Raw genomic sequence first — 27,658 nt, 5'->3', positions numbered from 1 at the left:
ATTAAATTTAAATACACATGATCTATATGTAAATACAAATTTATATTCAAACATGAACACAACGATGTGCCTTACAAGCTAAATGGCTCACACCGGATGCAATGAGTTGCTAAATAAACTATTCAAAAATCATGAGATGAGGACCTCCCATGAAGTTCTGGTAACGGTCTGATGATTGATGGGTCACACCGGATGCAATTAATTGCTAAATAAACTATCCAAAAATCATGAAAAATTAGTGGCCTCTTCCAAAAAATATATATATATATATATATTTATTAATATATATTATTTTAACTATATATAAACATAAATTCAAGCTTTAATACATAAGTTTAAGTTACGACTACAAGTAATTGAATCTCGAGGAGAATAGAGATGCTATTTTAAGTAATTGAATCTCGAGGAGAAAAGAGATGCCAGGGTTTTGTTCTGCCACGCTTCTCCGCCCACCTGCAGGTCATGCCATGCGCCCTTTCTTTACTGCTTCCCAATCTCTCCTGCGGAGTCCATCGGCTTTTGGAGTTCGTGGTGCTTATCAGGTCACCATTCCTGAGATCGGAGTTCGTTTTCGACCTACCTGGAATCAATAATGGTGTTTCTTGGTTAGAAGCGCGACCGTAATTAGGTTATTTTTATTTGTCAGGCTTGGCCAGTGGTTTCATTTATGGTGCTGCCTGGTGAGTTTCATTTAATTTCCTATCTGGTTTTCTTCTTCCTCCAGTAGAATTTTCTTGAGATAGGTGGTTTCTCTTGTATTTGAATCTGGTTTTCCTCTTCCTCTGGTAGAATTTTATTAAGGGAGGCGGCTTCTCTTGTAGTGGAGCTATTCTTGTAGGTTGTTGAATAGGGGTTTGAATTTTTCTGCCCTCTTTTCCTCAGAGTTCTTCGTAATGTGCCTGGACATTTCGGCCCTTTTGACCTCTGTGTGCCTTTAATCTGTTGCATCCAACTGTTTTGCTGTAGTTTTGGATCCATTTAATCATGATTAGATACTCATATGCTTATAAGTAACTCAACCCCTGTATGGCTGTGGTGCAGTTGTACCATTTTGTATAGCTTTTTTTTTTGCTTTTTTGGGTGGTTATTTTTGCTCGAACTTGTGGATTTTTTTTCCATTTAGTTTGCAGATTCTGAAGATTCGGAGAGTTTTAATGGATTTTCAGCTGGTGTTTTATTGGATTTTTGGGGTTTCTCAGGTGTACAAACAATTTCTTAATTAAAATGTCAATTTTTTATAATTAAAAAATATAATTTAAATGATAGAACATTGCAATCTCACTTAAAAAATTTCCTGTTAAACCAGGTATATATATGTTTTTGGGATGTAATTTGTTTTCTATCATTTTCTGGACTTGATTTCAATGAAAATAAATTGCTAATACACAAACCCAATGTTGGATAAGAAAGCTATTATACCAATGATTTTGTATTAGTTATTAATGAGCATGGTCCAATACTAAAATGCAAACTAGCAAATCTAATTGAATTGTATTAGGCAAAAGCTGGGTTATTAAAATGCAAATTAGCAAATGTAATTGAATTGTATTAGGCAAAAGCTGGGTTATTTAATTATTATGTCGTAGGCCGTAGGGTTATATAATTATTATGTCGTAAGGCGTTCTTTTCGGAAAAGACTTTCCTAGTTGGCACTCTGTACTCTTCTCTATCCTCATAGATCATTCCATTGTTTTAACTGTCAATTGAATCTGGATTCCATTGCTGCTTTAACTGTGACTGTAAACTGCATCTTGATTCATGCAACTGGTCACCTTGTTAATCTTTACCATGAATATATTGCAAGTAATTCAATGACCTTTATTATTTGAAGAATCAAATTCAAAGTTGCAAGGCGCGAGATCGATGGAAAGCAAGTAATTCAATGACCTTTATTATTTGAAGAATCAAATTCAAAGTTGCAAGGCGCGAGATCGATAGATTTTCCACAGAAGCGTCGATGAAGCAGGCAGTCGGTGATTCAGTAGTTACAGAAGCGGCACAAGCAGCAGTTTCAGTCCCAGATGCAGATTTATAAGATCGAGATGGAGATCCAGTAGTTTCAGCCCTGTTTAAGCTGCAGGTATAGTAGCAGATCCTCTAGTTTCAGATATAGTTCCATTTCCAGATACACATCGAGTTGCTTAACCCTATATCTAGAAGCGTCGATGAAGCAGGCAGTCGGTGATTCAGTAGTTACAGAAGCGGCACAAGCAGCAGTTTCAGTCCCAGATGCAGATTTATAAGATCGAGATGGAGATCCAGTAGTTTCAGCCCTGTTTAAGCTGCAGGTATAGTAGCAGATCCTCTAGTTTCAGATATAGTTCCATTTCCAGATACACATCGAGTTGCTTAACCCTATATCTTGAAACGCCGCGTGCTATTTGTTGTTCTCATCTTGAAATAAGATCTATTTGGACTTTAGTTTAACATTACATTCACAATTTAAAAATATATATATATATATATATATATATTAAGGGCATTTGCACTTGAAAAGAATAATGAATGCAAAATACAAATAAATTGATCTTCAAAATTTGAATGGCTTGACCATGGGGAGTTGTTTATAATGTGATTTTTTGGAGATTCTGGTGATAGAATCCGGAGGAAAAAATTGAGGTTAAAAATGGTTTTTTAACTGCATTTTTGGATTCAGCACCCTGAAAAACCCCTACCACCCTGAAAAACCCCTGGCACACTTTAATTGTGCAGAAACTAGCTATCAAACTTGCGATTCCAATAAATTGCTGCAAGATTTTGACCAGAAAAACCTACCAGAAAAGCTTCCAAAAAATCGCATTATAAACAACTGCATTTCGAAATACTTATCTTATACATATTTATAATATGCATATTTATGCATATTGGTCAATTAAAACCTTGTCCTTATTTTCGATTTAGAATGCACCAGCTTCCAATGTGGTCGCCTTTTATGCATTACCATCTTTAAATATATATATGCACGCATCGATTTGTTCATTAATCAGCGACTCTCCCATTGTTACTTCTCCATGCAGATTTTCCTGAATAAAAAACCACGGGAGATATGGTGTTCTCACCGGCCCGCAGCAGCTCCAGTTCAGGTGTGACTAACTAATGTTTTTAAAAGTATATAAATTATATGAAAAATATCAAAATATTTCACGATGCATTTCATATTATTAAAATTTGAAAAAAATATCAAATAAATTATAATTTTATTTTACATTGAAATTTTGAGTGTTTATGAATCAATTCATTATAACATTGCCAGGTATTTGAAAAATTTAGCAATAGATTTTATTTTATAAATAGATTCTCTCGCAATTTAAAAAATCAATTTAGAACACATTAGATAGAAAATGAAAATTTGAATAATGTAACAAAAGATACAAGTGACCAGCATTCATCAAGTTGGAAAAAAATTAAGAGAGAATGGTTCAACCATTCTATTATTTGAATGTGTACAAATAAATTGGTGAGAGATGCAAATTAGAAAGGATGAGGATGAGCCACATTTTTCTGAAGGTCAACAATCAAAATGTTTATTTAAGTGATCTAAAAATTATTGAAGATAATTATTCTTCTGGCAAAAGCTTTTTATTTGAAAATTCTTGTTACATGTTTTGTTTTAAAAGTATGTATCTTCCTTTTATATTTTAGTTCATTTTAAAATTAATAATAATAATTTAAAATAAAGTTATAATTAAGATACTTTCTATAATCTTTTTAATTTTAGTAATGTGAAATGTATCATGAAGTAAGTGTTTTGATATTTATCATGAATTGATGTCTATTAATATTTACCAACCATTTAATTTATATAGCTGCACTAATTCATAATACATTTTTTTTCATTAATAAATTTAATTAAAAGGGAAAAAACATAACTATTTTAACATAAATCTCAATCTTTGATTTGTGATTACTACTAAGAATATTCTAAAATACTCATTGAAAGTTAAATTGTACCATCCACTTAATAGATAATTAATTTAAAATACTAAAAGTCTTATTCTAAATTAAACACACATATTTACATAAATTAAATGTTATTATAAAACATTTTGATTCTATAAAAATATTTTATAGGTATAAAAAAATTGATAGAACTTTGATTTTTAAATTAAAATTATCTTTTAATCTTGTTATAAAATGTAAAAATCCCTTCACATTAATTAAGAAAAAAATATTTCTCATGGACTATCAACAAGTTTGTAACACTTCCTCCCACCCCCTTAAAAGATCTTGGGTTGTGGAGTTTTTTACCAATATCAAATTTATCGTGATATGATTCATGGATCACAAGTTACACTCATTTCAAGTTTGGTATGTTAAAAGAGGCCACATTTTGCCCATGTGGACTCCATGTGTCCATGGCAAGTTAACATAGTGGGGCTTGCTAGTTTAAGTCCACTCCAAGTTAAGAAGAAAAAATCGATGCTATATTCGGCTTAGGATCATAGGTGAATCTCACAATAGTGGATTTGGTTCAAAAATTTGGACTAGAGGTGCATTACCATCCTATCCATATCCATGAGTGAGTTTCATAAAGAGTCTATCATCACTTGCAATGTACTTAATATCTACAGGGAAATTTCTATTCATCACATAATAAATATTGCAAACAAAATATAATCTGATAATGTATTTGCATCTGTTAGATATATTATGATAAGCCTCAACTATGGTCTCTTTAACAAGCATATATTAAGCAATGCTAACAATAGGTTTGTGCTTAAGTTATGCTCATGAGCTTCAACTATAGTAATACAACTAATGTATCCCAACTTTGAGCCTCATGAACATAGTATAGGCAGTACAAGGTCAGTCATAAGGATAATTTTAGCTATCAAGAAACTGCACCAACATAGTACTTTTCTAGAACATGTCTCTCTAATTAATACTATTATCTCAAATAGGGATCTTATAGTTTGCTTAAGTTTTGTTATTCTAAATCACCTTAGAGAATAAAGCAACTTATTATCAAAGCATGTGCGATGCATAAATAAGGGTGTTCTGACATGAATCTCAAGTCCCAAACAAGATTATTCATATATCGCTCAATCCCGACCTCCCCTTTTCTTATTCTGGCTTGCACCTTGAGACTCCTTGCATAAATTTAAACTATAAGGCACAAGGTAGTTGTTGCATATAAGAGCATTTATATTTGATAAAAAAAGTTTGATACTCTGTTGTAATTTTTTCTACAAATGTGATGGAATGTGTGCCTTGAATGTTGGAAATTTCATGGTTAATGTAGTATAAGCCAAATGCAAATTTACACTCTTCTATACAAGATCAAGAAAGTTATTCCCAACATCCAACACCACAGAACAAGACATGTTCGCCAATTCCACAGTTGCTACCAAATCTCTCTCAGTGTTGGAGTTGTTTTCTTAATATACTTGTTTTTACTACTCTTGAAGTGATGAAAGCCACCATTGTTACATATAGGATCATTTAGACACTCATAAATACAATGAACACTTACTAGATTAAACAATCTTTAATAGGTCAAGAACCCACAAAGAAAAAAGCATACTCTAGTATGAAATCAAATAAACATAAAATGGTTAACGACATCCACATAAAACCCTCATCAATATGGAAGTAGGATTTGTACAAAATCTAGGTTCATTATAGTACGATCTTAAGATTCTTCAGGTTGGAAAGAAGAGTGCCTAAAGAAAAAATAACATAGAACAACATATTCTCAAGAGAAAAAATCTTCATGCATCTTTAACTTCAACATAGGCCTCATGATTTTTAAGGCTCAGAGAAGCAATATTGCAGTGAGATTTCATTGTAGCATGGTCTTTGCCTTTTGTTGATATTTTATGTCTTTCAACAATTGTCAAAGAAGCATTAATTAGTGTTATATGCTACTGTCGTACAGTGTTTCCTTTGCAACATCTAGTGCAATTGCTAGTTTTATCTATAGAAAACTAACTAGAACATTTAGGAGAGAAACGTCCACTAAGCCCTACAAACCAACAACAAATCGCTAATAGAGACACTTGGAAAAATTATGTCAACCACTTCATGAAAATAGAAAAATAGGAGGTTCCTACACTTTCAAAACATAATAATAATCTCCTACACAAATAATAATGAGAAATGCATATGCTAAGGCAGAGATTAAGAACTAGAATCCCTAGTACTCAAGAGAAAAATTATAAAGATCCACCATCCATAAAGCTCTACATGGAATGATTTTGGACAAGGCTCACATTGAGCCACCTTGCACAAACTCCTTATGGAGATAGCTTGCACACAACTCTACATTGAGGCACCTTGATGGACTATCACCATCAATAGATGAATAAGGACCTCAAAACTTCTTCAACATTTAAGCCTCAACAGTGAGAATACCACTTCACATCATAAATGTGGAATAACATAAAAATAGACTTCTTGATCCCCTACAAGGATAAAAGTGCACATAGGAAGTCACTTGAAATGTCCTACAAATGATGGTTTTAAATTAGGTAACTACAATTATATTAGCAACAAGTACATCAACAAATTTGTCAATTTGGTATAGTTCAAGTGATCATGAGGAAAAGTTACTCTCCCCCTCTAAATTCAAATCCCACTTCCTAACATGTTTGTTCGTAGTGAATCAATTGTTGATTTATTATATATGATGTATCTACGCATTATTGACATAGTCTTTTGTCCTAAAGAATCTAGATGTATTCATGCATTGTTGACATGACCTTGTACCTAGAGAGCATGAGGTTTACCATGAGTACTATTCTTAGAAAAGGAAGTACCCATAACATTTTCCCTCAAATATACTATCTATAAAAGAAAGTGCATCAAATATGACCATGAGCACTCCACTAAAGAGCCTCCATCCTCATTTAATGATGGTTTTGAATGTTTCAACTATCATTATATGATGGCATTAAATACCTCGAAATGTGGATAAAAGAATATGGACTAAAATGATTGGCCAAATATGTCAAGAGGGATAACATCTAAAGATTTGTTAAAAGTTGGCATAGATGGAAAATACCTAGACAACCCCACAAACTCCAAGGGTTGGCTTTCATTCATTGAATGAAATTAAATACGCATAGCAAGAATTATGTTGCCCTATGCTCCCCAAAAAGTCCGTGATCGTAGGTAGCCCCTAGAAAAGCCAGACTATCAACTAAATCATGAAAATAAACTCTAAATATCTAATTATATTCTCTTGGTAAAAATGTAATTGTTCATGTTAGTATAAATTGTTTTCAATATTGAAAAGTAAGCTTTAAACCTTTGGAAGATTGAGATGAGGTGAGGATAGTTGGTAGCCTTAGTCTAGGATATAATATCTAATTTCCTTTGTATTTTACACAAGTAAACACTTCAATAACAATTGAGATAAATTAAGATGTTTAGAAGTTGCATGAGAAAATAAAACAAGAAACCTAAAATATGTATATAACAATGTTTTTTAATTTACAACTAGTAAACCTAAGCATTATTATAAGATCATATCTTTCAATTCCAATGCCTAAGCTATTAAATTTATTATTCTAGTAAAAGTATACAAAAGATGGCAAGTCTAAATTAAAATATTCTCGATTTTAAATCCCATTTCTTTATCCATACTAAAAAAGGTGGTTGGTTGGGAAGCTACGGTCTATGACCAAGTGGTGGTTAAAATTTTCTCGATTAGAAAATGTTAGAGAACATAATCCAATTCTTTATCTATACTTAAAAATACTATGATTGGATGGGAAGCATGTGGGTTTTAAAAAACACAGTGGTTGGATGGTTTTTAATCAAGTGGTTGTGAGCTTTAACATTGTGAATACCACTAAGGGCCTACCAAGGGTGTGAGCTCCTCCAAGGGCAAGACATTCAAGGTTGTAGCAATTGCTAATTACAGAGAGTTTTCAACCATGTTGTTTGAATTATAATTACTATTAAGGGCATGGTAGGTTGGATAAATCATATCTTTTATTGTTATTATGATGTTCTCCCGTAGCTTGGCCTCCCTTTGACACTTTCCATGTTCATATCCCTCTTTTAATTATCTAACAACTCTTGTTTAGTCCTGAACCTAACATATATTTCAAATGGAGAATGCTTAAATGCAGAGTTTACAAAATGTTTTCCAAAATTGTATCGATTTACTTGCTTTGGAATCTAGGAAATATTATTTTTCATAAATTATATCTAAACATCAAGGTGTTTGTGGACCTCTTCATGTTGATTTTGCCCATTTATTATGTATTTCGATAAGTATGATTTGTTTTGGCATTCAATGAAGGGCTCAAGGCCCCCAACCAAGGTATCATAGGAGAATAGAACATGCTCCATTACACTCAGAAAATTGAAATTTGGATCACAGTTTATATGGTCCTATAATATGTTAGCAACTTGTTTGATGGAAATGTATTAGTTGGCTTCAAGCATTTTCCCAATGTACTTTGGCCTTGGGTTCAATCTTATTATCCACATCATTGAGATAGTTTCTTCATTTATTTGCAGGGCTCCGGCAGATTTGGCTCGTGGGGCAAATGTAGGTTTCCACAATTTTAATTGCAAGCTGTCTCATCAAAAATCTAAAGGACCCAATACTTCCTTTCCAATCACTAAGCAAGGTCATCATGTTCATTCAACATCAACTACAACATTTATCTTGAAAACATTGTACGCCAATACTTCTGTTGTGGGAGGAATGATAGGGATCCTAGTTCCTAGTATATGATATTTTTAGAACTTCGCATATTTGTGTATGTGTGAAATAGGATATTATTTTTAAGGATTATTGTGTCAATGCCTTATTTTTATGGACCTTAGTGGATTATTGCTTTGTGTGTGAAATAGGAGATTATTTAAGGATTATTGGATTTTTACTATCGTACAGTTGAAATCATATCTACTATATATGTTATTGTACTTCAATCCTAATTCTTAAGATCTTGTTGAACATCTCTCCTAGTTGGTTGAGGTAGTTCGTGATGTAACAATATTTAAGCTTGGGTTTGTTAAATGAACAAAAAATCAAAGGGTTTTGATTTGCATGGCTTTGTGTAGAACAGTGAACCATGTAGAAGGGGCCAAAAAGAAAAAATACTGTAAAAATAGTCAAATATGAACCACCAAAACACGTTCATCCTTTTAATATCGTACAACATAAAAATGAATGCAGAACTATCATTTTGGTATCATCATTTTTTAATATTATGACGATACTGGGAAGTGTACTCATTTAGAAAAAACTAAGATAAAGATAATGGTTTGAAGATTTAATAGGCTGCAAATAATATAACAGAAAAAATAACATAGATCCTTATACTATTAATCACCAATCCGTGAGAAATTGTGGGATGTGAAAATCAATCTGATACCCTAATATCATTATTGCACAATTGGAACACAGTAGTCTCAAATGTGCATGGCGCATATGAATTAGTGAAAATCAATCTGATACCCTAATATCATTATTGCACAATTGGAACACAGTAGTCTCAAATGTGCATGGCCCATATGAATTAAGAACATGTGAATTGCGTCACCTATAATTTCACTTTTATTACAAACTCAATTTTAAAAATAAAAATAAAAAATTGATAGAAGTATTAAAAATTAAAACGTCCATGTTATAATAAATATAAATGTTTATCATGTACACCATGCTAAGCACGGTCATCATGTTCATTCAACATCAACTACAACATTTATCTTGAAAACATTGAACGCCAATACTTCTGTTGTGGGAGGAATGATAGGGATCCTAGTTCCTAGTATATGATATTTTTAGAACTTTCCATATTTGTGTCATGTGTGAAATAGGATATTATTTTTAAGGATTATTGTGTCAATGCCTTATTTTTATGGACCTTAGTGGATTATTGCTTTGTGTGTGAAATAGGAGATTATTTAAGGATTATTGGATTTTTACTATCGTGCAGTTGAAATCATATCTACTATATATGTTATTGTACTTCAATCCTAATTCTTAAGATCTTGTTGAACATCTCTCCTAGTTGGTTGAGGTAGTTCTTGATGTAACAATATTTAAGCTTGGGTTTGTTAAATGAACAAAAAATCAAAGGGTTTTGATTTGCATGGCTTTGTGTAGAACAGTGAACCATGTATCAGTGAATTTACCGGGGCAAAAAAGAAAAAATCCTGTAAAAATAGTCAAATATGAACCACCAAAACACGTTCATCCTTTTAATATCGTACAACATAAAAATGAATGCAGAACCATCATTTTGGTTAAAAAAACCAAAACATTTTTTAATATTATGACGATACTGGGAAGTGTACTCATTTAGAAAAAACTAAGATAAAGATAATGGTTTGAAGATTTAATAGGCTGCAAATAATATAACAGAAAAAATAACATAGATCCTTATACTATTAAAACACCAATCCGTGAGAAATTGTGGGATGTGAAAATCAATCTGATACCCTAATATCATTATTGCACAATTGGAACACAGTAGTCTCAAATGTACATGGCGCATATGAATTAGTGAAAATCAATCCGATACCCTAATATCATTATTGCACAATTGGAACACAGTAGTCTCAAATGTGCATGGCCCATATGAATTAAGAACATGTGAATTGCGTCACCTATAATTTCACTTTTATTACAAACTCAATTTTAAAAATAAAAATAAAAAATTGATAGAAGTACTAAAAATTAAAATGTCCATGTTATAATAATATAAATTTTTATCATGTACACCATGCAATTTCCAACTTCACTTTTATGACAAGTTAAAAACTTGAATAATGTGACACAAAATCTAAATGTTGTGAATAAGGCATCCTTTAATTTCAAATTTTCATGAAAAAATCTTTAAATCAATTGTACTCCCCTTTCCATTAAAATGGAATCTATAGAAGTATCAATTCTTTAGTGACATTGACATTCATATCATACTTCTCTTCCAGTGCAAAGGAGGTATCCAAAATTAGAGTGTCATATCTTTAAATTAATACATTGAAACAAACATATGGACAAAACCTAGAATTTATTGGGAAAAAGAGCAAATTTGTACAGATTTTATTTTCAAAATATTTCTCACATCATTAATCTTTAGTGTGTTTTCAATCTAGCAGACCTTAATTTCAAAATATTTCACACATCATATCTTTACAACGAGTTTCTAAACTATTTGAAATTAGCTCAATAGATCAAATGTTGATGTTACAAATTCATTATCATCATTTTTCCTTTTCTAATGTGAAAACACAAACTGCTCTTAATTTGGTATTCCTTTACATTAAAGTTCCAATATTTCTTCCTCTAATGTGGAGAAACAAGATCTATCTTCTAGTGTGGAGAAACAAGAGCTCCTACTATTATGGTATTCCTTTGCATGAAAAGTGTAAATATTCAATGTCCCTTTGCATTAAGTTAAAATTGCATTGCAGAAATTTCTTTGCATTAATAAGTTAGAATTGCATTAATGTATGTGAAGGGCCTTTAATGATTAACTGTTTCTAAAAGTTAGATATTTTTGCCGTGTTTGCACGATGATAACTTCACTTGGCACACTCGAAAATGGTGATTTTAAATTGACAACCCACACATTATAAATTTGTTTTATCAATTTGTCTTTCAAAAAAATTAACATAAACACTGATTTGGGGATACAGTCACTAATTGATTTATTGCATGTAATGGTTAATTATAAAGAAGCCGGCCAATGAAACAGTTAATCTTTGAGCGTTTAAAACAAAACATCAACTGAAATACAGATGAAATCTATACCAGCCCTTATTGGGTTTGCTCAACAGAAAATTGTGGGACAGAAGTCTCTGAAACTATAGATATAACTGGTAACTGGCTGACATAGATTCAAGATGGATTATGAAAAGTACTTCTTTCCTCTAACTACTATACAAACTTTATCTCCGTGTATCAAGAGTCCATCTAACGTAGAACGCGTAAGCAAACTTGCATTATATTTCCTTGCGGTTGCCAATACACCGTCTGACTTGAGGAGCATCTCACGACGCCTTGTAATGTTGTCACAACCTATCTTAAACATTCCTCCCGCCATAACTCATGCATTGATTAAATCCTTCACCAAACCCAACTCTCCCAAACAGTGTTTCCAGTAAAGGCCTATATATATAACATGGGTAGACACTTTCAAATAACAGAGCTTAGGCAAGGAATTAGAGCAATGCATGCTTCAACATCGCTTATTTTGCATGAGGGAACCTCCCAACCTGGATAAGTTTAAAGAGTCCATAGTTTATTCACATAGGTCATCTTTTCATACACAATTTACATTTACACAGGTAGCTTCTTATGTACAGTTCTCCCGCTGCGACTCACTGAACTACAATTAGGGGTGCCAAGAGATCGTGACTGCGTAGCAGCTAGTTCTCTTACACGAACTAAAATTGGGGCAGGAATAGGTACTGATGCATGCTTTCTCTGCGATCTACCCTGCATCCATTCACAACTGGTGTTAATCAACAAAGGTGAAACATCAATCAAAACACAACTCCAAAAAAACAAATTATACGAAAGCACGTGGGGATGCACCAAATATTCTCAACAGCAAATTCTACAACACAAACCAGAATCCGTCTGCCCAACACCTGAGTAAAATATTCTAATTATTCAATGATTAGAATCTTAGAAAGCAATTGTCCAGCCAAACCTTAAAAGGCTTATAGATTAAGTAAATTCGAAAACTAACGAACGAATATAAAGAAGCAATTCTAAATCGAAAATATTGCAAGCAGAATCATCCGACGATGGGAACAAAAGGGCTACTGATCTATAGTGCTAAATTCATAGAAACCCAAAACCTACCAAAATAGGTTTCAAAACCATGAAAATCAATAATATCCATCATCATGAGAAAATTCACAACAAAAAGACGAGACAGGAACAAAGGAGATCAATCAGCACAAGAGCCTTACCTCTTTGTTTGACTGCAATTGGGCATAGCTAGCTCTAAGCAAATTTCGCCACTTATCCTAATGCATATAAAACGAAGGACAAGTATTGAGAAGCAAGAATAAGTCATACCAAAACCACAGCGAAAAGAAAGTAAACAAGCCAAAAAGTAACAAACATGCAAAGAGAGACTCTAGGAAAATATTAACCACCTTAAGGTCGACTGAAGTGCGATGTCCATAAGCTGAAAATGCAAGTCTTTTAATTTCAGACCACCTTCCAGCACCACACCTTGAAACACCCTCTACCAGTTTCATCACTTCTCCCAAAGTCCAGGCACGGTGATGTTTCCTTCGAGTCCCACCTTTTGCTGTTGGAACAGTTGCAACATAGTCATCTGAATTGTCGTCTTCCATATCATAATCAAGAGGATCAGAAAAGGATTGATCCTCTGTGCTCACTGGCAGCAGCATATTTTCGTCATTTTGGCTGTTCTCATCGACCTGTCAGTGATGACAAATAAAAATATAATCTATAAACTATGTCAATCAATAAGTTTCACATTTACAGCGCACACAAATTGCATAGAGACAAAGAATTATGACTGACAACTCCTTGATATAAATCAGGCTGTTTCTGCTAAAATGCCAATAAAAAATCTAAGGATTATGTATAGTTTTACTCACAGTTTGCTCAACAGATTCAGACGGAACCCTAGTTCTCCACTTGATATCTGCACCATCCCCATCATAACGTGCAGCTCGCACTGATAAAGCTTTCTTTACAAGTTTGGCAGCCATTCCACTTGGATTATATTTCTGTTCACATAGTAAATATCAAAATCAACAAAAAAAGTTTCCGAAGATGAACAAGAAGCACTGACAAAATATGGAGGCCAAACAAGAGAACTCTATATTTACATACTGTTAAACTATGTTGTACATTAAAAAATTAAGAAAGAAATATTACAAGAGTGATCTAAATTGTAAATTTTTGTCAGCCTATCAAAGGAAACAAATGAATCACTCCTAGTTCAAGTATTACAGTAATTACAGTATTTTCTACCGTATTACAGTAAATATGCCTAATATTTATCCTAGTTCAAGTATTACAGTATTTGGTTTACAAATATGCTTCCTTCGAAATCCTGGTCAACTAAAGTCTGCATATAAAAACAAATAAGTGGAGTAACAATCAACATATATAAAAGATTAAGCAACACATAAGACAGAATTCTGAATAAGTGACTTGATAAGCTGAACAATGCACAGAGTTGTGTGAGGTGAAAGTGCGGACATTTAAGACTTGAATGAATATCAATAACGGCAGGTTGAATTGGTTGAAATGGAATTGAATCAGGCATGATGGATGGCTGAATTTTTTTTCTTTTTTCATTTTTCAGTGGTAGGAAAGAAAGGACGAGGGGTGAGAAGTAGGATGGACAGTTAGATGCATTGTTGAATGAAAAAAATTAATAGCTTTAAAATTATATAGAATCGAGTACACTTGCATGGTGATGTAGATGGCTGTACTCCCAGTTTTTCACATATATAGCATTAAAACAAGCAAGGTGTGAACTAGTCAGACTCCTACGTTAACCTGGGGTAATACACAGTGAGAAGTGAGATTCAAGCAGTAGATATAGCTGGTTTGGAATAGAATAAGCATCCAAAAGGACAAATGGTCAGTGGGATGGAGAAGTTACATCTACGGGAGGCCATACCGTTGTAGAAGAAAAACCAACAGCAAGTGCAGAAGTTAAAAAGAAGTGTGCTAAAGTGAGAGAAATAGGATGTCATGGAGGACACATCCTGTGCAAGTCTGCAAGTGGAGGTTAAATTTGGCTAAAATGAGATTGATTTTTGTTATCGACATTGTTTTCCTCTTTTATGTGGTGGGAAGGGCTTTGCTAGGAGATACAACATATTTTCATTGCACAACACTTCTTGGAGCACACTACACATTGGCATTACATGTTCATGTTGATTTAATCAATTGTGACTATTAGGAGGTTGATTATGGTTATATTAGAGCATTACCCTTTGCGTACACATGTTAAGGTTAATTTGTCCATTCAATGGATAACTCAATCTATTTTATTCAATCAAGGATAACTGCTTCAGCATGCTACTCCACTTGGCAATGTTCAAGGCTTACATGCATTATTTTATTATTGATGGAGAGGTTGGCACATTCTACCTTATAACTGGAACACTTTCTCTTTTGGCAATTAATGGTATTCAAAAATAACAGATGGTTGGCACATGTTTTGATAGAGGTCTAACTAATTTGGTCACTTCCTCCTATGACATACTTCACATGGAGATATATTATTATTTGTTGGGTGGTTGAGGTAGCTGCATAACACAATTTTCTAGGGCACCTCTTCTAGGTGTTTTGTAATCATTATTGACTGGATATTTCAACAAGTAGCATCTTTTCACCTTCCCTAAAGAACACCCTCACCCCTTTGACTTGGCACATATATTATTTTATTGGATGTGGTTATGAAGGAGTTCCAATGACAGTGTTGCATATTGGAGGCCCACATGTGTGGCTTTTGCATGCTTTTGCCTGGTCTTCTTTCATATTTGGAGCATTGTATTGGAGGGCACACTTGTGGAGAACCTACATTTGCTATTCTTGAGTTTGACCACTTCATTTCTTATGGAGCATTCCATCTAGTTGAGACTTTGCACATTCATTCATCGAGCCAATTGCCTTCAAATTCACACATATGGATTGACTTCAAGCACCTTGTGGTGCCACTTCCTATTTTGTTATGGAGAATCCTCCTAGGAAGATAATTTTATTGTTTTATCTCTCATGCATCTTGGAGGGTCCACTCACTAAGCTTTTCTAGGCGGACTTTGGAGTAAATCCTCCTATGTTGAAGTTATTTAATTATACTTTTGTGTGCATCCATCTTCGAAGGCACATTCTACGTGGACCTATGTTGTACAGGGGCCTGTCCCCCAAAAAAATCCACGTACCCTGCATTCCTGCATTTCAGGGACTTGTTGACCCTTGGGAAATTTCCCCAAACTGCTGGGGACTTCATCGGAGGACATGCTAGCCGTCCCCAAGATGTTTTGGGCATATTTCAGGGATGTTCCAGATAGATTTCAGAATGTCCTCAGCAGATTTCATGGATTTTCTGGCAGATATCAGGGATATTTTGAGCATAATATATCTTCATTTTTGACAATCATAGAAATTGACAAATGTACAATATGATCAGTTTTCCCAATCATTATTTTTGCATTGCACTGAATCTAAAACTATGGTACAAGTCGCAGCTCAAATCATGGGTTTTGTATGCTGGGTTTCTAGTGATTTTAAATATTGTATTTTTAGCAACAACATTACAACAAGCAAAGCCTTCATTTCAAGGAAAAAGGAAATGCAATTGTGGTTATTTCTCTTGTTCTTGTCATTTTTTGGATCATCTCAGCTTTTACATATTGTCCATGGATTTCCAAGAGTCATTCAAGTTCAATACTTCCATCGTCCCAACCTCAAACATTGTGAAAACAATCAAATAGTGGAAACTTGAATTGGGTACTAAATGTTTGAATAAATTCCTAGTCAATCACCTTCTTAATCTGCAATATTAACATAATCTCTTTACAAAACAGTAAAGTGTTTATAGTAGTTTTCAACGCAACTGTAAAGTCTGCAAAACCTATTAAGAAGGAAATGTCTTTCGAAGTTTTAACATAATCATCATTAATAATAAATATGAGAAAGAAAAATTGCTATAGAGAATGTTCTCCATCGCATACACAATTCTTGGACCTTATTGAAAATTGGAAATGGTTACACTTAAGTTTCCCAAAGCTAAACAGCATTTTGCTCATACACATACACATACACATACACAGTTCTTGGACCTTATTGCAAAATTAAAATAGTCACACTTAAGTTTCCCAAAGCTAAACTGCATTTTGCTCATGTCTAGTGACTGGTAATGGAACGTCACATGGCCCCTTTTTAAATTGCTCAATTGGAAAGTGTAGTAGTTGTGCATAATACTACATATTATAGCTTGTTATGGTTACAAGCTTGAAGCAACTACAAATGCTTATGGTAAATTATGAATTTTTGATATTTCTTTTAATATAGATATATTACTGTCGTAGCCCTAGGGGTTAGCTTAAGTGGTATAAAGCCAAGCGTGAAGTTCTTTGATATTGTCGCTAGTTGTTGCTGATCATGGGTTCAACTCTCATTGCTTCCCTTGGGGCGAGGCCCCGTAATAAGGGCCAATGGTTTACCCAGTTTAGCATCCACAAAATGTGGGGAAGTACTCTAGGTTTCTTGCGCTTTCATTCCAAGTAAAAAATTAAAAATTATTGTTGTGCCCAACCTGACATTCCCTGAAAAATTGAGGGGTGCACTTCCCTGCCATTCCCTCGTCTCAAAAACCAGTGCGACATTAGATATGGACATATTTCATGTTGACTTGGTTCTCAAGGCTATTTTTGGTTGTGCACCCTCTCTTAAAGGGTTTTGATGTAATTACTTCCTATTTTCAGATGAGAACAAGTTCTCTTGGAGAGGCTTGTGCTCACATATCTTGACATGGTCAACCATAGATTGAAAGGGGTCTAACAACTCCATTTTTCATATTATTTCATTGACTTGTCATGGAATTAGTTAGCAAATTAAAAATAAATAAATATATATAGAGAGAGAGATAGATAGATATTGTACGAGAGAAGAATCTCCCTATATAAAGAGGGCATTTCACTCCATTTAATGGTTGTTGAGACTTCGAGAATTGAGGAGCTCACCCCTTGGACTACATTTGTATATCTTATGCTTGGAGCCTTTTGAAATATTGGAGGTATAGCATCCATTTATTGTGAGTCATTTTTATGTGTGCAATAATGGAAAGCCACTCAACCCCTTTTTAAATTGCTCAAGTTGTGCATAAACCTACATGGTATAGTTTGTTATGTTTACAAGTTTGAAGCAACTACAAATGTTTATGGTGAATTATGAATATTTAATATTATTTTAGTATAGATATATTCTTCACGTCCCCAACATGTCATCCCCTGAAAAATATATGGGTGAGCCCTAGCCATCATAGGAACATGTCCCTTGTCCCCGCAATTCCCTTGTCTTGAAAACCTGCATGACATTAGACGTGGAAACTTGGTTTTCATGCCCATGTTTAGTTGTACACCCTATGTTGAAGAGTTTTGACGTAATTTCCTTCCTATTTCTAGGTGAAGACAAATTATCCTAGAGAAGCTAGTGCTCACACATCTTGACATGGTCAACCATAGATTGACAAGATATCTAACAAAAATTCTTATTGTAAGAGAGAGGAAACTCCTTGAATAAAGAGAAGCTTTCTCCTCCATTAAATGGTTGTTGAGACCTTAAGAATTGACGAGCTCCCTCCTTGGACTACATTTGCATATCTTATGTTGGAGCCTTTTCAAAGATTGTAGGTATAGCATCCATCTATCCGGGGGCCCTTTTATGTGTGCAATATTTCTTATATGTTGTCCATTTGTTGTATAAGATGCTTGTAGCATTTTATGAACACATTCTAATGAACAATTTGTCAATTGGGCTATGTAATGTGAGCAATCGATCCCTCCAATATTGATTGTTGTTATATTAAGTTGCATCTAGCGATGTAGGTTGATTGAAATAATATAACCTTCATAACATCATTTTATAGTAGCAGTCTTGGCTCTCCATGGTTAAGTTTCGCATTAATTTCAGCAAGCTAAGGCTGATTTGTGGCATGCATAACAGCCCTTATTCACCTTACATATTCCAAGTAGCCACCCTCTTGGCTTCATATCACTTTGACTCCAATTTTCTTATAATTGGATCAGCACTGGTCTTGGGGTTTTCTTTAACATTTTGTTCTCACACCATTCATTTAATTACTTATACTACAACAATTCATTTTGCTTATGCGTCCTCTTCAATAAATCACCTTGTGCCTCCACACTCTCTAGTCTTAGCAAATCTTATCTCTAGGAAAGCCACCCTTGAGTTGGAGAAGAGCTAACCAGAAGTGAGAGGAAGAGCTATTGTTGTGTCAGTCATTACCCTTCTTGAATTCCACAAGACTAGCTCCTTGATGCTTAAGACTTTACATCATATGATGGTGACAGATTTCGTTGTAACATTTTGACCTCACTACTGAGGATAAAGTCCATTTTTCCATGGTCTTTTTAAGATCTACTACTTTCCTTAATGAAGATGTCTATTTGAAGATCACATTCTCATCTTGGAAACTCCATTGGAAAAACAAAGACCTTCTTCCTTGCAGATTTGAGATCTTGATGTTCAAAGACATTGTGAAGGCGTTGAAAATTCATCTTGGCAACTCCATTTCCTTCTGTATGAGGTATAAAGATATTTGTTTGCATATTTCATGTTCATCTTTGAAATTTAGAAGTGACGAGAACATCTTATCTTGACCTGCTTGATTCAGTGTTGCTACTAGTGGCATCCTTGATTAAGGTTATCACAAATTTTCATATTTTTCATGAGGATGTTAAGATGATGAATTTAGGATGTGGCATTAAAATGGCAGGAAAATCTTGGTGGTAAAGAAATTTCTTTACTTGCAGATTTTATTAAGGTATTTCTTAAGCATTTGGACCCCATTATGAAGGCAAGAATGTCAAGGTTTTGAGGATCTTAGGACAGCCATAAGCAAAGAAGACCTTGTTGCTGAAGCATTCCCTTCATCCCCTATGGAAGATCAAGCACATGAAGGAGCACCTCATGTTTTCTTTGAAAATCTACATGAAAACATTGTTGGTGATGGAGCATCCACTTTATCCACTTAACAAGACAAGGGTTTAGTAAGTTTTTGTTGAATCTGGTGGTACCTTCGGGAGGTCTTCTACATAGGCTTGGTGTCTTAGCACATGGAAGACAATATTTGCCTCTTCTAGGTGCTTGCTTGGTGGAGTAAGTGATTTATGTATTCTTTCCTAAGTCTAACTAAGGAACAAACAATACGATTGAAATAAAACAAACAAACCATAAAAAAATGAAATACAATAAATATTATAGAAATAGTAGTAAAAACAAAATAATGTGTATGACTAAAAGTCATACCTTTTCATTAAGCGGCACCTTAGGCTATATTTATGGTCAAGGCCCTTTCAAATGTAACTCATCTTTTTCATTCATTCACTTTTATATATCAAATATTTTAAGAGATACTAAATAAATTTAGTGATGATGTCCTTCGAATGGGATGATTGAGACATGCCAAGTGGGAAGGTGCATGGTTGTCATCCCACCAAGCACTCACGGATGAGGACGCGGCCATGCACCCTCCCTGATGTCATTAACATGTCATTCATCCAATTGCGTAGAGGGTTGTTGGGATCACAATTGTCGTTACACCTAAACCCACAGGTGTTAATAAACAAACGCATCACTAGAGTTAACAAATCCTCGAGAGGTGGTCAAGAACATGTCGCGAAGCACAGGGAGTGTTGCCAAGACCAACAATCTCCCGTTGGGGGTGTTTCTAACTCAAGACCTTTGGCTCGAATACCAATTATTGAGATCATGAATGTCATTACACCAAAACCCACAGGGGTTAGTAAAAGACACATTGCCAGAGTTAACAAATCCTCAAGAGGCGGTCAAGCACATGTCATGAAACACATAGGGAGCACTGCGATGTCCAACAAGGGTCGTGCAATGTCACTTCAATTTGGTGTCAGATCCCTAGAACTAGCATTAGTTTAAAGGATGTGATCAAGTGGAAATCAATAATTGTTGTGATATTGGAGTGTGGTTTTATGGAGCCATTTTCTTCCCTACAGGCTACATCAAAATGCCTTGCAACCTTGGAGGTGTGAGCCTCTCCCATTAGTTGTAGTCATTCACCTTTATGAACACATAACCTGTCCAACCTATAGAGTAAACCATTCTGGAGATGGTAGTCAATTGTGCTAACTCCATTGTCAAAATGATTCTAGCTCTATAATTAATGGAACACCTCCATGAAATACTCATCTTATGTATATGCCTCTATATGCATCATGGGTAAAAGGCTCCATGTGCATCAAAGTTCCCAGAATGGCCTTAAAAGCATGTCAACCATCTTGTTTGTGCTGCCCTTCTTATACTTGATCACTAAATGGAACTATTATAAAAACTCCATCCACTTGCAATGTTTGATCTTCTATAACTTACTCTAGGCCTACAAGAATAATAATCGATATTGATCTATTTTGCTTACAGTGTCCTTTCCCATCAAATAGTGTTTCCACTTTTTCAACAACCTATACCAAGACATAGAGCTTCTGTTGTAGGTGGCGTAGTTGAGATTCGAGAACCACCCCATGAAACAGTGCAGAATGGTAGCATACAAGACTTCCTCATCAAGATCGCTCCCATAGCATACCCACTTGCATCCTTCACTCCGAAAGAGTTGTTGCAAGTTTGGTAATGCAAAAATTGGTGCTTGAATTATTTCCTTCTTCAACTCCTCAATGGCCTTTTGTTGACCCTTCCCTTGCCACTCATTGTTTTGGTGTAAGTGGTGTGGCTATTGCTAAAAATGAAGCTATAAATTTCCTTAGGTATTGTGTTGCCCCAACAAAACTCCTAAACTCGGAAACATCAGTAGGCATCTGCCACTTCATGATGGCCTCCATCTTGGCAAGATCTATCTTAAGCTCCCCTCCACCAATCACATAGCTAAATACACCAAAGATTGTTGTGCAAAATCACACTTCTTAAGATTTGCCAACAATTGGTACTTTTCAATGTCTCTATCACCTACATTAAACGTGAGTTGTGCTCCTCCCAAGTAGCACTATATACCTGTATATCATCTAAACATACAACAACAAATGAATCTAGATATAAGCACAATATATCATTCGTTGATCTCATGAATGTAGCTAGTGCACTGAATATATCAAAACGCATGACCACTCACACAAGCCTTGTCTGGTTTTCAAAGCAGTCTTTCAAGCATCTTCGTCTTTGACTTAAACATAGTGATACCCTATTTAAGTCCAAAAAGTCGTCAATCTTAGGTAGGGGGTACCTCTTCTTCACAGCAATTTTGTTTAACGCCCTGTAATTAATGCACATTCGCTAAGTCTCATCCTTCTGTCGCACAATTATGATGGGTGACCCACATGGTTCCTTAGTGCACTTCCCCAAGAATGTCTTTGTTCTCATTAACTCTTTTGATCCTTAGTTCACTTCTCCATAGACGCTTTTGCTCTCATTGATTCTTATACAAACTAAGTTTCTCTCAAAAATCGTAAAGCATACTTCTTGTTAGAACCAACTAGTTTCTTATTTAGATTTGCCCTTGTGCGTGTGGACGAAGGATTTTCCATCCTTGATGAGGCAATACTAGTCATCTCTCCTCACTAAGATTGCATCATGAATGTAAATATAGGGACAGCCAAACACAATTCCACACATGAAGTGGAACTACATCCAATTCTACTTCATGAATAAAATCATAACTGCTAGCATTTTCTATTTTACACCATTTTGTTACCTTGATTTCTACATCCTTATTTACCCATTCCAATAGATATGGGCTAGGATGATCTCAAACCTTCAATCCCAGTACCTCCACCACCTCTGCGATAATGAGATTCTCCTGTGCCACTAAGTCGAACAAGGCATCATTTTTTTTCTTCTTGACCTTTATCTCTATATTGAAGAGTTTGGTCATATCCTTCTCTTCTTGTCACTGGCGGCTACTCAGGTTCACCCCCTTTTGCACTTGTGCAAAAAATTTGCTCATCCACATCTAAGCCACCTTCCACTTGATTGCTCAAATCTATGGCTATGAGATTTTTCTTCTTCTCATCCTTTCGATTCTTTGGGTTGAGTTCATGAGATTTGCCTATGATCCTGAGTCGAACACAACATCAATTTTTGTCTTCTTGACTTGTCTTGTATATGGAAGAGTTTGGTCATATCCTTCTCTACATGTTAGTAAAGGCTACTAAGATTCACCCCCTTCTGCCTTGATGTGCAAACGATATGTTCATCCACATCTAAGTCGCCTTCCAATCGATTGCTCAAATCCATGGCTATGATTCTTTTCTTCTTCCCATCCTTTTTTCGATTCTTTGGGTTGAGTTTTGAATGTAATTTCTAGCATTTCTCCTTTGTATGACCATCAATGTTACAATGGTTGTAATTGTTGCTAGGATCTTTTCACTGGTGTGCTATCATTGTTGTCTTTTTGTCCTTCCCCTCTTCCACTTCTTCTTCCCTTCTTTGTAAGCTCATCGATGTTTCTTTTGCTTTGAACCACTCAATTTTCTTTCTTATGGCCCATGTTTTCCAGGTGTTATGCATAAACACAAGCCTCATCCACCATTATGGATTTGAAAAAAATCACTTGCTTTCGTAGATGATTGTGTAGACCTTCCAGATACTTAAGGAGTACATCTCAGTTCTTGGGAGAGACAACCAGCATTATTGCCATCTTCCTAAATTTTTTGGTGTGCTCCTATACGCTCTGCCCCTATATCTATTTGAAGTAATTCCATCGGATCAACTAATCCTCTACATACCCGATAAGATAGAACTGGGACTTTATGAGAGTTTTAAAATCCTCCCACTTATTTATTGGAGTATCCCCCTCCAACCTTAATGTTTCCATGTGGCTATCCCACCAGGTCAGGCCATGGCCTTCTAATTTCAAACAAGCAAATGAAATTTTCTATTCCTCATCTATGTGGTGAACATTAAAGTAAACTTGTAATTATTGCAACCAATGATTTAATTTCAAAGCATCAATCCCTTGATATGGCTTGAAGTCCACCTTTCCTTCCATCTTGAAGAGAGACTGTGAATGGTTCATATCAGTGTTGATAACATCGTCGAATTTTCAGTGACGTGTCAAAAAGTTTATGATTTTTCCTTAAGCGATTTTTTCAAATTTTCCCTGATTTTTGTGAACATTTTCCAATTCAAAAATAAAAAACGAATCCATATTGTATTTATTAATATTTTCCAATGTTTAGCCATCTTTTCACCAATGTTTCGAAGACTATGTTTTCTAGACTCTCATTGATTTTTTTGTCGATGTAGATCTTTTCAACACTGGTTCACAACACTTCAACACGATTACTCTATTTGGGGTTTCCTAGACTCCTTTGATTCTTCTTGATCCCCTAATTTCCCCTCCAACCTAACCTCTGCATTGGAACCTCCATATTCTCCAAACAACCCAAGCTTATTGATTATGGCCACTATGTGGAGGCTCACATTACAGTGTATTCTGCGACTAGCGTTTCCAACTGCACAAAGCTTTCCTCTATCTAATCTCGAGGGTTATCATAAAGTGATTCATCCACCATAGCTAGGGTTTTATCACTTTCTACTTAAACCAATCTAATACCCTACAACTTCCTACAAAATACCCAAAGGAACCTACTTTGATACCAATATGATCTCTAAATTATCATGGATATTCCACTAAATAGTTCATAACAACAAATCTGATAAAAATAGATTGAAATCTGAAATATGTACTATGCAAGTTACTTTTCCTTAGATTTATATATTTACTAATTACAATTATTTATGCTTATGCATGCAATAGTTAAAATAAGAAAAATAAAGAACAATGAAATAAGAACACACACAACTTCACAATGAACACCAAGATATGATCTAGGAAACCCTTTCGAGAGAAAACCAAGCTAGAAGGTGAGGCTACTCTACTCTCTTTTGTCGAAATGGAAATGATGCAAATACAAAAGAGAAGGCATTCTTAATGGAGTTACCTAAGACATGTGGCCCGTGGGCAATTACAGAACAAAAACTCCCTTTGTTTTTCTCTCTCCCCCCACTCCCAACTACTCCACTCTACCATGGACAAAATCCACTCCAATAGAATGGAACCCCTTTTCCTCCTAGTAGCCCAATTATAACAAATCTCGATAACCAACTCGAGGTTAAATTTGACCCATCCAACCCTCAACATGAGTTACAATTGACCCCTTAAAGAGTCTTCTTCATAGTCCCTGTGTGGCTAGCCCCTTTTCCATGAGTAACGAAGGTCGATATGACCTCTCAAATTATGGTGGTCAATCATGATAAGTCAACAACTCCCAAAAAGCATTACTTTTGCATTTGAACTCAAATTGACGCGATTCTTGAACCTTTGTAAAGGTCTTCAAGTGTAGAATAGCATCACGACGTGCAATACTTAAGCGATAGTTTTAACCCCAAAAACGTCGTTTAAGGCCTCACACTAGGTCCTGCCACTAGAACTACTCTATGTTGATTTCTCTAATTTTTCCACTATGAAAGCATCGAGATGAACGACAAAAATTATAATGATCCAATCCGGATCAAGTGAGCCCATACACTTCATTACAACCTAGGATTTTTTTGGAAGAAACAATTTACATTAATGTTCTTGCTCTCTAGGTGTCTAGCAACATACAAATATGCACAATTTGATGGAACCCCTTCTTTCACATAAGCAAATACTATAATAGACTATATAGCAAATAAGCATAACTTTTATATATTGTAAGTAAATATTATATACATCAAGGGAATGTTTGCAAACAAGGATAGTTCCACGACGAATGTAGATGGGGAGAATTCTACTTATGCATGCATACATACATATGTCAATTGGATGTAGCTCTGATCATTTGGAGAAATGTTGTTATCCTCCGCACCCAGTTTCAATTCCTACATGTGAGATATTGAGCTCATAAAAAGTATATCCTTGTAATGGCTTTGAGCCTGCATGTCTGGGAATCCCTTGAAGACCAAAACAAGTATAATCCACATATGCAATATAAATAAATAAATACATACATACATATATATATATATATATATAAGCAAGCACCACATCATCCAGTCCATAGTTTGGGTAAGATGTTCAAGCCATTACAAGAATATACTTGATATGAGCTCAACACATCACTTGCCCGAATTGAACTTGGGTGGGGAGGATAACGATCATTCCGCCCTGTTGAGACAATGGTTGTCATTGTTGTCAAACGCTGCCCAAATGAAGGAGATGATTGCATAGTCAAATAGTACATTCTAAGACCTTCCCTATGATGTAGGGCACAACCTCATAACTCCTCAAGTTGAGGAGATATGAATTTTTGAAGTTAAATTTATTTGTGCCTCCTTGATCAAGTCGGGCCCCACATAAGATTAATATTTAAAATATTATGACCTTACCTTAACAGGTCAACCCTCAAGCAAAAAGGCAACATTTAAACTCATACATATTGCCATGCATGTAGCTAGTTTAACAACCAATCATCTCTATGGTCTGAGGTCAAGATCTTTACGGTCAAAGGTGGAATATCTTTGCGGTTAAGGAGAGCTAGACCTGTTGTCAAAGAAGGGTTATCTGTTGTGGCCTCGGGGCCAAATTGAGGCAACGAACTAAGACAATCTGAGATCTAATTTGAAGGGAAAATTGAGAGAAAAGTGCCAAGATGTTGAAGTCGAGATTCTAAGGGCAGCTTTGTGTTTTGGTGGTCAAAATCTGAGGTAGAACTTGTGACTTTTGATGCTGCTACCGAGTCGAGCTAAGAGAAAAATCTAGGTATTTTGTTGTGTTATTTCTTGAGTCTTCTCAATATCCTCTATGGTTTTTTTGACGAAAGATTGTTGGCAATTTTACCTTTATTGGAGTAGGCCAAGCCTTCATGGTTGGTTGGTAATTTATGTTCGAATTGGTGAAGAACGTAACTAGTTTCGGTCTTCATAATTGTCATTTGACTCATGTCATGATGTAATTCTTATGTATCTATCAAAAGAAGAAACAAAAATGATGTAAAGATCAAATGATTTATGTAAAGCATGGGTTTCATACTCAAGTCATTTGTTCATTAGGTCAAGCATCCATTGAATGCTCCTAGGGTTTGTCATGAGTCAAGATTCAATGTCACTTTGTAAAAGACCCTTGGGGGCACTTGTATCAAGAAAAAGCAAATTTATTTTGTATTTGGAAGTGTCTAAAGGGCTCCCAAGAACAAATCGGCCAGCTAGCTAAAGTCGTCCTAGAGTGGGCTTAAAGTGGTACTTGGAAGGCTATACAAGGGAGGACTTCGACCTCCAATGAGACACACATAAGCACACTTCATTTTGGATAAGGCCTGTAGCTAGAGAAGGATGTGAAGAGGCTACAAGAGCCTAGCAAAGAAGCAAGTCTGCCTTAGAATGTATTGAGCTCCTCCCACGTGTGAAGTCCCTAGGTCCTTCTAGGGTTTCATCATGTCTGAATTGCGGGAGGAGATAACAGACTTTGTTTGTGAGACCGAAAGGCTAGAAGAGCCCCTTCTTGGAGAGATTATGCTTCACTATCTTTGAAGATCTTGTGTGGAAAGGCGAGTTGCTTGACTTGGCCCTGGTGGGAGCCCTGGTTTAGGGTTTGGTCTTGGAAGTCTCACTTGAAACTCATTCTATAAGAAAAGTTCTTTTGGGTTTTCCCCTTGGAGGGGTTTTTCACTGGCTTGGAGCCTATATCTTGTGTTCATGCGATCTTCATTGTTTTTTTTGGCATTTATTTGATGATGAGAACATAAGCATAAACAAAAGAAGAATACCATAATGTCATAAATAATGTCAAAGTAAGCAAAAGATGAATTAATAAGCTTCCCTACTCAATTTTATAACACGAACAAACCTCGAATCTGTTAGTAATGCTACCCACATGCAACAAAAGTTTGTAGGTCGAGTTGTAAACAGAATTCTTGGGTCTAGGACAAGCCAAAAGTGAGGAGGCCAAACTTTTAGAGAATCTATGTGATAAAT

At 35.1% G+C, this 27,658-nt stretch overlaps 1 protein-coding gene and 1 long non-coding RNA gene across 7 annotated transcripts in view; one reads left to right on the top strand and one right to left on the bottom strand.

The window, feature by feature from the left end:
• Positions 1 to 347: 347 nt before the first annotated feature.
• LOC149256549 (uncharacterized) lies at positions 348 to 8,580 on the top strand. Of its 4 annotated transcripts, none has more exons than XR_016267280.1 (4): positions 348 to 680; positions 1,903 to 2,080; positions 2,175 to 2,288; positions 8,473 to 8,580. It is a non-coding gene; the product is annotated as an uncharacterized LOC149256549 (long non-coding RNA). The 4 variants fall into 4 exon arrangements; XR_016267278.1 differs by having other exon boundaries at positions 2,158 to 2,288; XR_016267279.1 differs by adding an exon at positions 3,018 to 3,083 and having other exon boundaries at positions 1,903 to 2,288.
• A 3,201-nt stretch (positions 8,581 to 11,781) lies between these two features.
• The window catches only part of LOC149256548 (uncharacterized), a 77,139-nt gene continuing 61,262 nt past the window's right edge, over positions 11,782 to 27,658 (bottom strand). For all 3 annotated transcript variants that reach the window (XM_089460774.1, XM_089460775.1, XM_089460776.1), the window contains 4 exons: positions 13,552 to 13,683; positions 13,078 to 13,368; positions 12,889 to 12,945; positions 11,782 to 12,406 (listed from right to left, as the gene is read on the bottom strand). In XM_089460774.1, the coding sequence (XP_089316900.1) occupies positions 12,248 to 12,406; positions 12,889 to 12,945; positions 13,078 to 13,368; positions 13,552 to 13,683 (639 nt within the window). In that variant the 3' untranslated portion in view covers positions 11,782 to 12,247. The remainder of the gene's footprint in view (positions 12,407 to 12,888; positions 12,946 to 13,077; positions 13,369 to 13,551; positions 13,684 to 27,658) is intronic.

The sequence above is a fragment of the Pinus tabuliformis genome, chromosome 7 (assembly GCF_031772625.1).
Source record: "Pinus tabuliformis cultivar Carrire ecotype Pingquan chromosome 7, CPIR1, whole genome shotgun sequence".
Classification (NCBI taxonomy): Eukaryota; Viridiplantae; Streptophyta; class Pinopsida; order Pinales; family Pinaceae; genus Pinus; species Pinus tabuliformis.
The sequence above is the reverse complement of the archived record's forward strand: the minus strand, read 5'-3'. Positions and strand labels throughout refer to the sequence as shown.